We start from the raw sequence: 17743 nt of genomic DNA on the forward strand, positions 1-17743 counted from the left end.
ATTTTTTTTTTTTCTTTTGACGAGTATAGTTATCAATAGATAATTAATACTCCATCCGTCCCCATTGATAGTCACTTTTGAAGAAAAATTACGAGAATTAAGGAGAATTAAAGAAATTACATCGAAAAAGTAAATTTACATTGGGTATGCAAAAAAGTAGAGAGAAAAAGTAATTAAAGTACATGGGAAAGTAAAATTTACATGGAAAAGTTAAATTTACACAAATATTTTTGCAAAAATAAGAGAATTTTGATAAAAAAAATAATATTAATGGTACTTGAAAAAAGTAAATGTGACTAACATTTTGGGTCACTAAAAATAACAAAAGTAACTATCATTCGGGGACGGAGGGAGTATAAAAAAGTTAAATTGAATAAAGGTAAAATAAAGATGAACAAATCTTTTATTTGAAGACAATTTTTTTACTACAATGAAAATCTTAGGAGAAGAATTTCAACCGAAGTCCTCCAAGTAAAATTACAAGTTCTACAAAAGTTCATTTTGTGTAGTTTCATTTATTTATTTTCAATTGAATGATTGGATTCATATAAACAAAATGGTTAAGACTTACGAAGTTACGAGCACTCCGTATGAAAATGACAAAATACAAGAGATACTCAATTTAACACACCTACATAATACTATTAAAGTATTAAATTACAACATATTGGTAATAATACTTATGTAAAGTGTTCCAAAAAAAAAAAAAAAAAACCTTATGTAAAGAGTAGGCAATCTAATAAATATGTTGTTGCACTCTCTCGATCAAACTAGTAGTAATTAAAAGATTAATTGTAATCAAAACATTTTTTTCTTGAAATCTTTAACACTCTTAGCTTTTGACTTCACTTGTGGCAAAGAGGACAATGAACCAACCCATTTTCATTACACTTGGGACACCTTTCCTTTTCATCTCCAACTATCATCTTGCAACTCCCTCCACATTCCATACAAGGCACAAACCTTGCCCCACCACACCCTTCACATCCTTGCCAACCTAGCCCCCTCTCTACTCGTGCCGAACTCATAATCCTTCCAAGTCGCCCCGACTCGCTTAGCTCTACCACCTCCTCCGCCCCTCCTAAATATCTCCCCTTCACAAACAACCTCGGCACGGGGGGGCTGGGGATTCCTGCCCCGTCCCCGTTGCTCACTAACTCCTTCAATTCCCCTAGGAACGGGGCGTGTAACGACACGTCCCGTTCATCAAACACAACACGATGATTCTCTAAGATCATCCTAACTCGGTTACAATCCTCAAAAGTCCTCCTTACTCCACCCAACGACGTCGTATAGAGCACCACTAAGTGGGCTCCACCAGGAGGGCATATTTCGGGGAAGTCACTAAGTGGGTCCCTTTTACTCTTCATTATCTTATCAAACACCGCTTCTTTTCCTTCCTTTTCCTTCTCTAACCTGTCTCTTAGTATAAACGGGTTGGCCTTCAAAGACCCGCCAACCTTACCCAAAACCGGAACCGGAACCTCCTTTGACTCGGACTCGTCCCGGGTTAACCCCGACTTCCTCAACCGGTTCAGCTGCTTCTTCGCTTCATTATTCCCCGATGACTCGTCCTGAGTCGACTCAGCTTTCATCTGCTTCGTATCATCATACTTCTTCGTCTCCAACTCCTCAAGCGTGTGAAACGAGAAGTTCTTCTGAATAGCCGGGTTCGGGCCTGGAGTCGGGTTTGGGTCGGGCTTCGGCTTGGGGGCTGCGCCGGGCTTCTTGAGATTTTCTTGCAACAACTCCTTGCTGACTTCCTCCCACGTGCGAGGCCCGTCAGAGGACTCCTTCTCAAACGTGTCGAGCTTCTCAAGCACGTGAGCTGGCACGTGCGAAGATTTCTGCTGATTGTCAAATTGTGCGGCATTATCTAGCTTAAGCCAAGGCTCTTCAATGGCGTTTATATCGAACACCGCGAAACTTGATGGTGGTGGACGGTAGATATACGGGGTTGTACCATCTATTTTCTTAGACGATGAACACCCCATAATTTCTCCTCACTTTAAAAATTTAGTTATTGGAGAATTTTTGTTTTTCCTTTTTTAATTTAGTTGGGGAAAAGAGGGGGTTGTTATTGCATGGGAAGAGATGGTTTTATCTATAAGCTTGCGACTCATGTGGGCTTAAAAGGTGGCACGTGTGGGTGATGGATGAATGGTTATAGGCTAGCCAAGTATTTCTCTTTGTTCTTATTCTGTAATATTATACTTGCAACGTATTCCCTTCCGTCCCTTAAACATTGTTCCATTATTTTTAGGGTATGTTCTCTTCAACTTATTTTCAGTTCAATTCAGTTCGATTCCTGATTTCTTTCTCTCATAAACAATTCATTCAGTTCTATTCAATTCAGTTCAGTTCAACTCCAATCATTTTAATTCAGTTCAGCTCAGCTCAGCTCATTAAATTAGAACAGGCCCTTAATATGTTGATTTTAAAAAAATAAGAAGAATGGAAAAATATTTAAGTACGTATTTAGTGTAATTCCTTTCTAATCTATTTACTATTTCATATACTAAAAATGTACCTGATCACTCAATACAACTTTTAATCAAGTTATTTATATAGATGGATAATATTTAAAGTATGGAGATTATGTTATACTTATATAGGATAAGGTCAGGTTTAATGTTAATTATCAATGAATTATAGCCCCAAATAATAAATTATACGACAGTATTGTTGATGTAATTTAAGATTGATGTTGATTGGAATAATCAAACAAGGGGTTTGTATTAGTGGCTATAACACCAACGTGGTAGTTATCAGAGAGGACACATCTATAATCTATCACACGTTACACATATACATTGACAAATTTGGCTAAGCTTACTTAGATAAGTGGTTCTACTAGTTTTGGTGCTTAGTGGCTTCAAATGGCTTAGATCGATGATAATCATTTTATTATCAAGGTTAAAGACAGCACGTACTATAGCATCTTTGATAATGATGGAGACAACTATAACAAGTGTTGTACACCCTCTAAAAGCGTTCATATTGTAATTTCAATACTCCATAGATAAATATGCAGCATGTAAATTTATTTCGGATGGACTAAATTTTTATTAGCTACTTAACACTCAATTTATTTATTTATTTATTTATTTTTTTAAAGCAACAATCAATTATGGTAGTTCCTTTTAAAAAAAGGTAATTTATTTTAATGAAAATAGATCTAGCTTGAACTTTTTTTTTTTTTTTTTTTTTGAAATAAAATTGATTCATAAATAAGTCATGCGACATCTACAAAGAGATTTAGATCTAACAAATACATAATAATTGAGGCAAATATAAACATTCCGTAATCAAAGCTAAGATCGTTGTTGGAAATCCTACATTCTTCATACCCTCTTTCATATCACTGTGATTTACAGCCTTCTTCGGCGAGGGGGTCTATCGATCTGTTGTAGCCGTGCAGAAAATTTATGTTTGATTCGTTAGATTGTTGTCGAAATATTAATCTCTTTTTCAATCTCGCACAAAATTTTACCCATGAAACAACTCTATAGCAATCCATGAAATAAAGAAGCAAATCCTCTCTCAAAATAGAGAAGAAAAACTCGGTCTTTCGAATGAGTCAAATCCTCCTAAAGAAGAAGAAAAACCTTGTCTTTAGAGGGAGAAATATTCTTCCTAGAAGAGGAAGATTTTATTATAAACCTAAAAAAAACAACGATTGGGGCTTTCCACCGGTAAAAACCGATGGAAGCCCCTTCAATATTCAACAATAGGGGCTAGAGTTTTAGAGAGAGAACTAGAGAAGAGAGGAAAGAGAGGCTAGGAGATCTAGCTTGAACATTTTTTTTTTTTTGCACCATATGACTCACCAAAATACTTAGAAATCTGTAACTTTAAAAGTGATGTACTTGTATAAAATAATGAATAAAGTATTTTAAAAGAGGTTGTTAGGAATAACAAAATCAAAGTATGTAGCCTGTTTAAAAAAAAAAAAAAAAAAATCAAAGTAGCCTGCCTGCATGTTCCTTAGAGAATTAGAGCTATCTTAGTATTTGGGCCTATCAAAGTAGCCTCCATGTTCCTTGAGCATTAGAGCTATCTTAGTATTTGGGCCTGCCTTTCAGCTTTCCTAGATCAACAACATTTGCCAAATTCCAAGCATTTACAGGGCCCAATGCAAGCAGCAACCCAATAACAAGCTAGGACGAATAGAAGACAAGCTCAACCTTCATTGTACTCCCTTTGACCCTTTGCAAAATCATGCTCGAATCAACTCACGAAAAAAAAAAAAAAAGAAGATGCACAACGGAATTTTTGGGTGTATTTATGAATCCTGCCGGTGAGTTAATTTTCTAACCCACCGGCAAGGAGAATTTTTTTTGTGAAAGGTCCCGAGATTTAACCTGCTCTGATACCATGACAAATTAGAGAGAAATAGAATAGAATGACTTGATTGTTATTCATCAATAGGTAGTGTATAAGATATTTATACAAAATCTACGAATATAAGATAGGAAACAATATTCCTAAAAGATATGTTACCATAAAAAAATATAGAAAATATATTAATCTTCTAATAAGATCAATACGGAAAATATATCACACATATATTTTCCGATGTCATATCTAACACAATTTGAATTAAAATTTGGTGTCATTACCATAATGTTCCTCATAAATCATCATATTGGTCAACTCATATATTATGGCATATTTGGATTTAGAGAAATGTATTATGAAGTATTCGTACTAGGTAGTAGAAGTCAAACTAAATAGATTGTGAGAGTTCATATAGGGACGGAGGAGATTGTGCTGGTGTGATGCAAGGAGATTTAATTTATTTAATGGTGGTGAAGAAAGGGGAACTATTACCCTCACTTTTCTAATTATGGTTGAATTAAGAAAGAATATATATGTATATATGAAAAGGGGTCTTGGCCTCGATATTAAGCTCTCATATTTGGTTGCGCTTGTGTTTTCAAAGCAATTTGTTTTTTTGATTCATATGAGCCACAAGGGCGGGTACAACGGGGGGTGGGGTAAATTTCAGCATATACTGGGGCAAGGATCGATCCCGTAACCTCGAGGTTACGAGATGGCAGTGCTACCATCAAGCCAACTCCACATCCAAAGCAATTTGTAGCAGTGTAGTAATGTTGCATTATTACTTGTTTTGTTCCTAGCTAAAACTCTAATTTGTCCTATTTTCTTTTTAAATCATTCCTTATAAAAATCGTCTCAATTATAAATATTTATGGTGGGAAAATTCACACAAATATAACTTTACGTCCTTGTTTCATAAAAAAATAAATAAAAAATAAATAAATAAATAAATAAATAAAAAAACAACTTTAGGTCTCGTTAAATTTATCTACCGTGACTCAATCATAATTTAACGAAGTAAATATGAATTCAAGTAAACAATTGAAGACAAAAGAATTATACTAGCTCTGTTATATATTATGTACAACTTTTAGGTATTATTTGTGAGATATAAAAAATTCAAAAGTTGTATATAATATGTAACAGAGGTAGTATATCAAACCAGCAACACGTGTAGTATTTGACATTTTAATCTAATCTGGTGCTTAGATTTAATACTTGTATTTAATTCAACTAAAAAAATAAACTAGAAAGTGGCTAGCATGAGACCTGAAAATGAATGAACAAAATAGCAATATGCTAATTGGCCTTCTAAGCATATCTAACGAAGTGATTGAACATTAGGGCAGACCCACAGAAATAGGGACCAGCTACATTACAGGATAATTAATTAATTAGAAAAATTTTCAGTGTTTAATGTCGTCGTCAACTACTCTTTATTTTTCAACGAGAACAAAATGATCTACAAAACGACATACGTGACAAATAATTGAAAAAACATTCTAATCTCAGGTACTGTTCATGCCATCAAAGTGGGATGTAAATATATAAAATAGGGTACTCCATGTTAGAGCATTTGGGGAGATATTAACGAGAGAAATTTTATTGTAGCCATTTGAAAACTAAATAAAGATTTACAAGAAGATTGTGAATTGAATGTGAATAATTCTCAAAATTAATAGATTACAAGTCACATATATATGTCATGCATCCTTTACATATTGAAAATGGAGTTGAAAATGACACTTCACCAAGAGACACAAGTCTTTTAGTCAAAAGAATATTATTTTAATCATGAAGTTATTATACAAATGATATCTTTTTCACCAAAAGTATGGTATAGAGTACTAAGTAATTCGACATACATCTAACTATTACTACCACTACTAATAATACGAGTAATATTTTTTGTATCATTTCAGACAACCTAAACTATTGCCGATAATCATATAAATGTATGTAAGCTATATGCACATTTATCAAATTAATTAAGTACATGTCAAGACTGTCATAGTTTCATATATAGACAAGTTTTCACTCTGATGATGTTCATGTAAGATCATCAAAGACATGAAGTAGATGGCCAATAAGGATAAGTAACCACATTGTACGTACATACCGTTATTAGTTAGAATTGAAAAGGGTCAAACCTTGTACATACTCTTTAGATTCTTTAATTTGGTCATCATCAAGTGCTTTTCAATCAAGAATATAATCACTACCTCATTCCATTAATACAACCCACACATACATATACAGACCAAAAAGGGGACATGGCGGGCCACAGCAAACTTTGACAAATGACGGTTTAGAGGTTGTATATATAGAAGAATAGAAAGAACAAGCAACAATCACATACATACAAATTAAAATATCGTTACATAATAACTAGCATAAAGCTAGCTTAGTATACATACTCCTATAATTAAGTGATAAATATTCGTGTTAGTTGTACGTATACACGGAGCTGTTCTTAATATAAGAGAAAGAATGGAGCTACTTTTCGCCAAAAAGCTAACTCAAACTGATGTTGGTGTTAGACTGTCATGGCCATGTAAACACTTGGATCTCTTACGCCGTTTGTCATCAATCAATCTTAATCAACCACCCAATGATGATGAGAGCAGCGGATTAGAATTTCAAGTGTATGACATGGAAGGGCGCAGTTGGACTCTAACTTGCACCACTAGGTCCGGCATATATCCTAAGCCTGTCATATCTCGCGGCTGGAGAAGGTATATATCAACTCTTCTCATCATCCATCCTCTACACAAACACTCGTTTTATATATTTGAGTTTGTACAAAAATGTAAAATTGTTCAAATTATATATATTATGAACATCTTTGTATGTAAAGCTTACATGTACATTACATTTGGATGAAACCAGGTTAGTAGAAGACAATGGATTACGCGAAAATGATGAAATCAAGTTTTACAAGAATCTTGATCCTGGTTCACCTATCTTCATTCATGTGACGCCTAGAGCTCAGCAAGGGTAGGTATATGATACGAGTATTTATATATTTATCCAAAGTCTCTAACCATATATGTGCGGAAAAGTACATTCTCCAGATCATTGTTATATGAATGTTATGCCTCATCATTATTAGTACTTTTTATAAGTAGCAGCGGCATGTCTTAATACTATATCTTCAAATTTTGTCTGTTTGCAGGTAGGAGGGAGTACTGAAGTTATTCAACTATCGATCCACTTGAACGAGGCTCTGTGTTATATGAAGCATTACTATCAATACTTTCATTTTATCGTTCCTTTGACGTCTACGGCCTATGTGATCTTCAATCTTTAAGAATGTTACTTTTATGCAGCTTTTCATACATTTGTGTTTCAGTGGGATCGAGTAATCGAGTTTGGTTTAGTGAAAGCCTCAACTTGTCTAAAAGTTTAAATGAGTGTACTTTAATTTGTGTTCTTGTTTAAGTTAAGTGTATCAGTGTATGTATGAATGTATGATGTTTAAAGTTTGTAAAATTGCTGTTATATATAAGCTTCTTCTATGTTAACGCAAGGATTTTTACAACTATGTTTGCATCATTAGCCGTACGTGCATATCCCCAACTTTATGGGATGTGCATTATCAACTAAACGCATCCATCCATGCTCTCTCTAGCGAAATAATGTTTTCAAAATCACACATTAAAATATATGGCATATACAATAATTGGTAAGACAATATATGGCACATTAAAATATATTTGTACCCATTAAAAAAGACAATATATTTGTACCTATACATTAGTTTCTAGCAAATTTTCAATATGAAAGCAGTTGTTAATAGCTGAAGTGCTCTATCACAATTATAATCTAGTCATCTTGTTTCCATTTCTTCAATGTGGTTAAAGTAGTCCCGACGAGCTTAGGTTACATTACATCTTAATAACAAACATGCTTGTAGTAAGTTTGTTCGACGACAAAAATTAAAAATGTCAGAAAGTACGTACTTCGTATAAATTAGATGTGAAATTTAGCAAAAATATAATAGCTAGCATTATTTTTTATTACTGGTAAGGTCACTAAGGTGTCAATTTATTAATTTTATGTTACATCATTATAGGTAAATTTATGTACAAGAATATATAAAGCCATACGTATGTAGTTATAAAAATAATAACTTTGTTAACATCACTAATGAATGTTATGATGGATAAATTTATTGAACTATGTCATTGTTATATTATTAAAATTCTTAAGCTATTATACTCTCAATGAAAACGATCATTAATTATTAAAAAAAAAAAAAAATTACTAGTGAAATTTATTAGAATATTATTTTATAAGTGGGTTTTACCCATATTTATTCGGATTTTCCGCATCACCTATATTTTGTATCCCTTATTATTTTCGATCTTATTTTTCTTGGATCTTATGTTTAGTTGTTTTGCAACCCGAATCATCTCAAAATACCTTGTTAGCAAAACCAATGAAGATCACAAAATTTCTTCTCTATTAAGAAGTTGTGTGTCTACATACATTGGGTGATTGGGACATTGCAAACACCATTATATAGATCATTTTGTTAAAAACAAAATTTCAATTTTTTTTTTTTTTTTTTTTTTTTTTTTTTTTTTTTAAAGATAAGGTATGGTTTAATGGTTTCTCTTTTTTTAAAAAAGAAAAAAGGTCTCGTGCATATGTACTAACAGGAGTTTGATTAGTTATTGTTTGACTAAATTTCATAGGTGTTGCAAATTTGCAATCATTATTAAAACTGAAAAATAAAGTTGTTTCTTTAGGAGTAACAAAATGAAAAGCTAAGTGAATCACAAAGATTCTTATCCAATCAGACATTTAATTTTGCACCTTAGAAAAGTGTTAACATCCTAAACTTCTTTGTCCCCCAATAATGTAATGCAAAGCGATAATAAGATCAATAATAGTCGTACTTTCTAATTATGTAACCTTAAAATTGAAAAAAAAAACAAAAAACAAAAAACAAAAAAAAAAAAAAACAAAAAAAAACAAGGGTTGAATATGAGAATAATATCTATAGTGAAAATGATACATGCAGAAGCATGGCCCTCTGATGATCTCTTTGCGTATAACAATTGAACTATATAATTCAGTCTAATAATGTGATCCTTTATTGACTTTAACTAGTCTTTAGGCCCGTACAATGTACGGGCTTGTTATTAGTTGGTTTTTTTGGGGGTATGGATTTAATAATTATTATGAAAGTAATCCACTCTTGAGCATGAACATGTCAAACTATTTTTAACAAACCCCTTGGTTTATTAGGGAAGAAAAGATGAGTGCATCATCTAATTTAGGGAAAATTTGTCCATGATTACATATGAAAACACATTTGTAGGTAATCTAATTAGATTTAAATTAATTCTAGTGTAAGCTAATAATCTAACTGAAATTGGGAAATAAAATTAACACTCTGTATTACATTAAATTGTAGATCAAATTATTATTTAATATATGTCTGAAGTGACTATGGTTACATGGGATAGATGAGAATGAGATGTCATTCTTTGTCGTGTAGCATCAGTATTTCTGTTTTCTTTTTGCTATTTTTGCTGTTGAGTCTCTTCTATTTCTGGGCTGCTGTCGTCTTTCCTGTGAATTAGTAATATTGATATGAGTAAGGGGCTTTTTTTAACCAAGAAACTTTAATAATTCAAAAATATCATTTCCATGATTATGCATCACACACCAACAATTATTGAGTAGGGTACAATATTGCTAAATTGAAGATGTCTTAATAAGAGTATCACATACTTATTTCACAGAGGAGAAAGTGAAAAAAAAAATAGCAAAAGCAATAAAATCTCAAAAGTTCAATAATATAATGATTCAGAAAAGAGAATTCATAGTATCATGGACTAACTTTTTCAATTCCTTAATCTAATCTCCCTCTTTCATCAAGGTACTCCTTTTAAAGTTCTTGACTTTCGTCTAATAATTTTTTCATATGTTTTCAATTCAATAATTAGTCCCTTTCCTTTAATTTGTGGGGTTTTTCTTTTTTCAATCTTATATTACATCAACTAATTGTGGGTGTTAAGCCGTAATTTTGCAGCTATACACTTAGACTGAAAGGATACTTTGGTTGGTCATTGTTGGACAACTCATGATAAACTATAACCCGAATCGTATTAATTATGACTCACTATCATTCAAATTATGTCGAAACCGACATCTATTGGGAATATAGATTATGAAAGTAACATACAGAGAGGGAAAAACAAACCAAATTCAGATAAGCTAATGCAACAACACAATGTTGATTCCCCAAAAATGTTGAAGCTTATACCAAATAGTAGATTAAAGTAGCCGAAGAGATTTACCTCTTGAAACAACCTTCAATTTGCATCTAGCTCTCTACAAAATCAAACAACAATTTATAAATCTTGTTAATTGCGGGTTGTCATATATAAATTCAACAAAATCAGAATAATAAGAATAATTATGTTTAAAAAAAAACCACAAGATGATAGAAATTCACCAAATGTGAAGGTATTTCTGCATATAGATTTGATGATGGAGGTACTATGTTGTAGATAGTTAATATTGCATTAAGAGATGAGTGAATAAATACCCAAAAATCATCATTACCATTATTATAATTGTGGGCAAAATTTATAACCGAAAACATGATTTAAGAAATTTAATTTGTGGGAATTGAAGAGGGGAGATGAAGAGGAAGAGTTATGGGTACAATTTGCCGATGAACATTGATCAGCAGCTAGGGGATTATGAAGAGGAAGAGTTGTGGGTTTGCAAATACTCCATATTAGAAATCATTAATGTGTAATAAAAAGGTAATAAAGGTAGAAGATGATTAATTGATTATGTGTCTCAAACCAAAATAAAAAATTTTAAAAATAAAAAAGGGAAATGATTCTAACTTCAACAGGTGGAAGCCTGGAAGGTCATATTATTATTGCTTGTAATATGGAATATGGAAGGTGCTTTAGTGCGACAAGATTAATATTTTTATGTATTGTTATTATTATTATTATTGGTTTTTAAAAAAATGTAGTATTAATATTATTTATTTTTAACTTTTAATTCTTAACCCTTTTAATACTAATATGAATATATATAAATAAATGAATATATGAATTGAAAAGAGAATATTGAACATGTGGCACATTTGATTGGAATAGTGAACATGTGGCACATTGAATTAAAATAGTGAACACTTGGCACATTGGATTGGAGAAGTAAACATAGGATGAAGACATGTGTGTATCATGGTTAGAGTTTTTAAATACTAACTAAGTATAGATATAGATTTACACAAATTAATGATTGATAGGTGAAGATTTTAAGCTTGATTAAATTTAATTTGTTGCCCTTTGCTGTAAGTTTTTTCGTGCTTATACTTGTGCCCTGAACAAGCTAGATCTTGTTTTCCGCATGCTCAACTAGCTTGAATTATCTGAATTAGTAAATGTGATTAGAATGTCTTAAAAAAAAAAAAAAAAAATAAAAAAAAAAAATAAATAAATAAACGAAAAACGAAACATTTATTTTATTTTTGTAAATAAATGAAGACACAACATATGGGCTTACATAGGCGTATAAGATGATGTTTATCAAATGATGGGAACAAGAACAACGACCCAACTGAACTTAGCTAGTTTTGATGCCACTTCGTGATTTCCAATAGAGGAGAGACAAAGAAGAGAAATCTACTAACAAAATTAAACCTAGCATAGTTGTTTCATCCTAAAACAAATACGAAGTAAGTAATATGAGGAGTAGACTTCTTGGATTATAAAATGACCGAAAACTCTTTATTTTACCTTCGAATATATGGCACATAATATATATTACTCACACACTATCACTTATCTATGATGCAATTAAATAATAGTGTTATCCGCTTATCCCTCAAAATTCTAACGGCTTAATTATTGCAACTAATTAACATAAGTGAATTGTGAATTTAAAATTTAAAACAGATAGAACAATTGAACTCATGGTGCCGAAGATTATAAAAATAAACTACCAATTAAAAAATTTTCGACTACTACAAGTGAAGTTAAAATTATGTATCACACATTCACACACTCAAAAAAAAAAAAAAAAAAAAAAAAAAAAAAAAAAAAAAAACCAAAAAAAACCAAATAAATAATTCTGATTGGATTGTAATATTCAGAATAAATATTTTCATGCGTGCCTAAAATTAAACAAAGGTCTTCATGTAACCCCACCACATTAGCATATAGTCCTACACTAATCTTATGTAATATGAACGCATTAGCATAATCAACATCATATCCAGGTTTTTGTCCTTTTGGGAAAATGTTTCTATAAATAGATAGGCCAAAAAATATTGTATGTACTAGAATCACTACTTGTCATAATTAATCAGTCGTCAATCATATCATATTTGAGAGTTTAATAAAGCTTTAAATGGCTTTACCAAATTATCCAAATGCTACTTTCATTTTTAGTAAGTCACTGTCTAATACAGACGTGAAGCATAGATTAGCTTTTCCAACTAAACATATCCATGTTATAGAAGAAGTGCCTGTTGATCTCAATAAGCACCCTGATTGGTTTAAAGTGTTCGATCTTGAAGGTCAATGTTGCTGGAATTTCCAGCTGAACAAAAGGCCAATTCAAATGGCATCTATTTTAAGCCTGAAGTCTCCGGTGATTGGCGTGAGTTTGTCCGTGCTAGAAACCTTCGTGCTGAACAAGATTGTATCGAGTTCTACATGACTAATGATGCTCGTGTTGAAGCCGTACCTTTAATCATCAAAGTGATACGAAACAATTAAGATGTAAGATGTCCTTTTATGTTATATCTTCTCTTATACATGCCATTAATTAATCAACATTTTTCCTCCTAATACAACATTACTGATGAATAACTGTACTATTGCATACATTCGTGCAGGGTGTACTAGTCAATAAGGATGGTGAGATTAGTTAATTCCAACGAACCTTTGCTCAATAGCGCAGCTCCCTCACACATCGATGTGTACTACGATGTTTAAGAGAGCTCATCAAAGCTTCGATCAAAATTTACCACTCAGCAGACTATACTACAAGTCTAAAAGACCATCTTAGTTACTTTTAGACCAAATATTGTACCATGTGAGTTTGTGTGTGCGTACGTGTTTTTTCTTCTGATGCATAAAGCATGAGTGATTGATGGTTGTAACTAGTAGTTTGTTTTGTAATTACATCTGTACTCCTATCAATGTATCAAGCAATTCACAGTATTGCTCTTTGCTGTATTATTATTAATTGTTTCCAATGTATAATGCAATACTATATGTTAACAAAAAAATGGGGGCAATTAATTAAAAATACATAGTAATGAAAGTACCAAATAATTGCCGTTATACCAAAAACAAAACATATCCGTACGCGTCCATGTCATTATTGTAGAGTAGAGTAATTACAGTATCTCCATGAGTTTTGGTGCTTGTCAGTGGTCCTGGTCCATGGTGATACCATTTCTCTAATTCTGGCGGCCGTCAAAACCTTTGTCATTTATTTTATTTGCAACCAAAAAACAAGAAGAAACAAAAAACCTTTGCCATTGTCACATTCGAATTGAAGTACATTTTCAGACTAGAATTTTACTAATTTAATTTTAGTATAGAGTATAAATTTTTAAGTTCGTTCTCTATCGATTGTTAGTTGTTATGTTACCTTTATTTGGAAGTTATATAATACTCCGTATATACTATCAACTATCTTGTACGGAGTATCATATACATACATACATACATACATACATACATACATACATACATACATACATACATACATACATATATATATATATATATGTATGTATGTATGTATGTATGTATGTATGTATGTATGTATGTATGTATGTATATATTACTAGCATAAAGTAGAAAATAATCAATATGAAGTTCTCTTTTTATAATTATGGTTGATTTAAGAAAGAAATGTATGGGAAGATGAAAAATTTGGATCTCGGCATTAGGCTTTCGATCAGCTTTTGCTATTTGTAATATCTGATTGACTTGGATAAAAAAACACTTGCTCACTTTTATATAGTCGCATTATTACTTATTATTCCTTTTGTTCATAAAACTTTGCCTCATTTATTTAGACAACCATTTGATGTTAAACCAATACTCTATCACGTCCCCTTACACCTACCACAAAATATTCCAGTTGAGAGTGGGAGTGGATGAGATTTAAACTGGTGAACTTTTGTGTCACGATGGCTCTAATAACATGCTAGAAAACCAACTCAACCAAAAGCTTAAACTGATTGTTGAGCATAACCCAAGATCGGTTTATATACTCTATCACCATCCCTAAAAATTGTCAGAATCATAAATATTAATAATGGGCCATATGTTCTCTTATAAAAATAATATCTGGTCCGATCCCATTCGTTTTCTCTAACATTTATTTCAATCAACCATAACTTAATTAATAATTTAAAAAATATACATCCAGGCAAACAATTAAAGGCGGCAAAGGGAATATTAGACCAACAACAAGCGTTGTATACATTTTTAATCTCGTGCTTAAATTATTTTCTAAAGCGGATAGGGATAATATGAGCCCTGAAAATGAATGAACAAAATAGCAATATGGTAATTGACCTTTTAATTAAGAACGGACAAATTGGAGGGGCCAACTACGTCTAGAAGCTTAGAAAATTTTCAAGGTTTAATGTTGACTAAAAACTACTTTCAATTACTTACGTGCAAATTGACCAAGCTCTAATCTCTAGGTGTTACTCATTGTTAGACCATCATCTTGACCATCTAAGCAGATATAGAGGGGAAAAAAAAAAGTATGAGCATATGTAAGTGTTAGAACAATCAAAGGATAAGTAACAATCAGAGGAAGTGAATATGTATCTAAACATTGTTTTTCAATATAGTTAAATATCGATCTTTTAGGAAACAATAAGATACACGATATAATTGTCGAGATACAAATAGAGATCAATAAATTTAGGTTGTTTAACTAGATCAATCCACAATGCAAGAATAGAGTGAAAATGTGTCATTATTTCAAGTAGAAACACAAGTCTTTTAAGTTAAAAGATAATACTGTTAGTCAAAATTAGTCTACCAAAAGACACTTATCAACTAAGTCTAGCTATACATTAGACAACCTCAACTACAAAATCATATATGAACCATAAGCACATTTATCAAATAAATGTTACAACAATAATACAGTTTATAGTTATTACAGTTATAAAGAAAACAATAAGTTAAAGTGGTCAAAACTTATACTCATTATACTTCAATTTGTTAGTAGTGCTTTTTATATGAAGAAATCTTCATCTATGATTGAATTAGAGTTTGGATCCGACTTGTCATCTGCACCAAAACAATCGACAAAGACAGATAAAAAAGCTATGGGGCCATTGCAAACTCGGCAAAAGCAACAGATATTAACGATATCCCATTATATATATATACGAGCACGGAACAAGCTAAGGCAAGAGCAAGCACAAACACATTCAAATTTATCAGTAGATAACTAGCACTAGCTAGCTAGCCTAGTGTAGTGTTGTGTCTACTCTTATAGTGATCTATATTATTCTTCTTTAGGCACATATATTGTGAAATTCTAAGGAAAAAGAATGGAGTTGATTTTCATCAAACCGCTAACTCAAACCGATGTTCAAGCTAGACTGTCATGGCCATCTGAGCACATAGATCTCTTACGACGTTGCTCAACAATTGATCTTAATCGATCCCCCAATAGCAATGATGAGAAATTGGAATTTAAGGTCTATGACATTGAAGGGCGGAATGCTTGGTCTCTAACTTGCACCACTAGGCCCGGCAAATATCTTAAGCCTGTCATCTCCGGTGGTTGGATCAGGTATGTACTCTTCTCATTCTCCTCCAACCTCTGAACTTGTATATATAACTGCATGCTGTCCCTGTTTCTTTTTTATAGCGTGAATTAACTATTGAATTGTGTACATCTTTGTAAAACTAACATGTACATTATATTTCAATGAAAACAGGTTCATTAAAGATAATGGATTATTTAAAAATGATGAAATCGCCTTTTACAAGAATACGGACCCAGTTTCGTACATTGACAAGCCTTTCTTCATTCGTGTGATCTCTAGAGCTCAGCAAGAGTAGGTGTATACTCTAACCATAAGTCGAACTGATGTTGATATTTAATTATGTCGTTATGCCTCATTATTAAATTAGTACTATAAGTAGTGTGGATGTCTGATCTTAATATTATTGTCTTAATTAAGAAATTAACTCTTTTCAGTTTTTGTTGTGATTGCATGTAGGAAAGAGTATTGAAGTTAATCAACGGTCGATGATGCCCTGCATAATATGAAGCATCAATATATAGACTTAAATTTAATCGTTTGCTTCGACGTCTGATCGATCTACAGCCTTTTGTCATCTTCAATCTTCAAAAATCATGATGCGTGTTACTTGTTTTGTAGCTTAAATTATCATCTGTGTTTCCGTGGGATTTTGATCATTTTACTTAAAGAAATTTTCATATCATCTGTTCTAAACGTTAATATGAGTGTACTTTGATTTGTGTTCTACACTTCTATGTGAGTGTAAGTGTAAGTGTATAATATAATATAATATATGTCAAAGGGCTGAAATTTGCTGTTATATATAAGCTTCTTCTATGTTAGAGCAAAATTTTACAATTACGTTTGCATCATTAGCCGCGCATATTCCCAGCTTTATGGGATGTGAAGTATGTATCACCTACCAACGAATCATTTCCTCTCTAGGTAAAATACTAGTCGTATTTCAAAAATAACAAAATTTAATGATGTGTATAGGTGAGATGCAGAGTATAAAAGTTCAACTACAGTGGAAAATGTGGCCATGCTAGTCTCACAAAAAACCATCATAAAAGCAGTTGTTATTTAACCAAAAAAAAAAGCAGTTGTTAATAGGTGAAGTGCCCCACCAGACATTATTTAATCATCTTATTTCCCTTCATTCAGTGTGTTTATAATATTATAAAAGTCTCACCTTGCATATAAATAGGTTACATGACTTATATTATACTACTCCCTCCGTCCCTTTATTACATGTCTGTATTCTTTTTTGGGGTGACCAAAATTAAGTGCCTACTTCTATTTATAGGTTGTACTTTTTGCCAATATTATTTTTGTTTTGATGATTTTTCATCATTTTTCTTTTTCTTTTTTGTACTTTACATCAATTCCCAATACTTTCTCTCTCCTAATTCTCAACAACTTTTTTCTTTCTCTCTATCTCTCTCTAACACCACATGCATATTTGTACTCCCAATTTTTAGTTTTAAGGAATATTTAGCTTTCTTAATTCCCGTGCAAAAAGAGAAATAGACATGTAATAAAGGGACGGAGGGAGTAGTAACAACCATGGTTGTGGTAATCTTGTTCAACAAGGAATAAATATTGGTCTAATTAAAA

At 32.0% G+C, this 17743-nt stretch overlaps 1 protein-coding gene across 1 annotated transcript; it reads right to left on the reverse strand.

Annotated features, from left to right (window-relative positions):
- Positions 1-484: 484 nt before the first annotated feature.
- Positions 485-2164, reverse strand: LOC145598864 (uncharacterized protein At3g28850-like). Its single transcript, XM_081655261.1, has one exon. It carries the CDS (start codon positions 1992-1994, stop codon positions 846-848), a length of 1149 nt encoding a protein of 382 aa, XP_081511387.1. The 5' UTR covers positions 1995-2164; the 3' UTR covers positions 485-845.
- Positions 2165-17743: the final 15579 nt, after the last annotated feature.

The sequence above is a fragment of the Chenopodium album genome, chromosome 20 (assembly GCF_948465745.1).
Source record: "Chenopodium album chromosome 20, dcCheAlbu1.1, whole genome shotgun sequence".
Lineage (NCBI taxonomy): Eukaryota > Viridiplantae > Streptophyta > Magnoliopsida > Caryophyllales > Amaranthaceae > Chenopodium > Chenopodium album.

What these genes read in the sequence shown, in the direction of transcription:
- LOC145598864 (XM_081655261.1), bottom strand. Translation starts at nt 1,994, where the DNA reads ATGGGGTGTTCATCGTCTAAGAAAATAGATGGTACAACCCCGTATATC.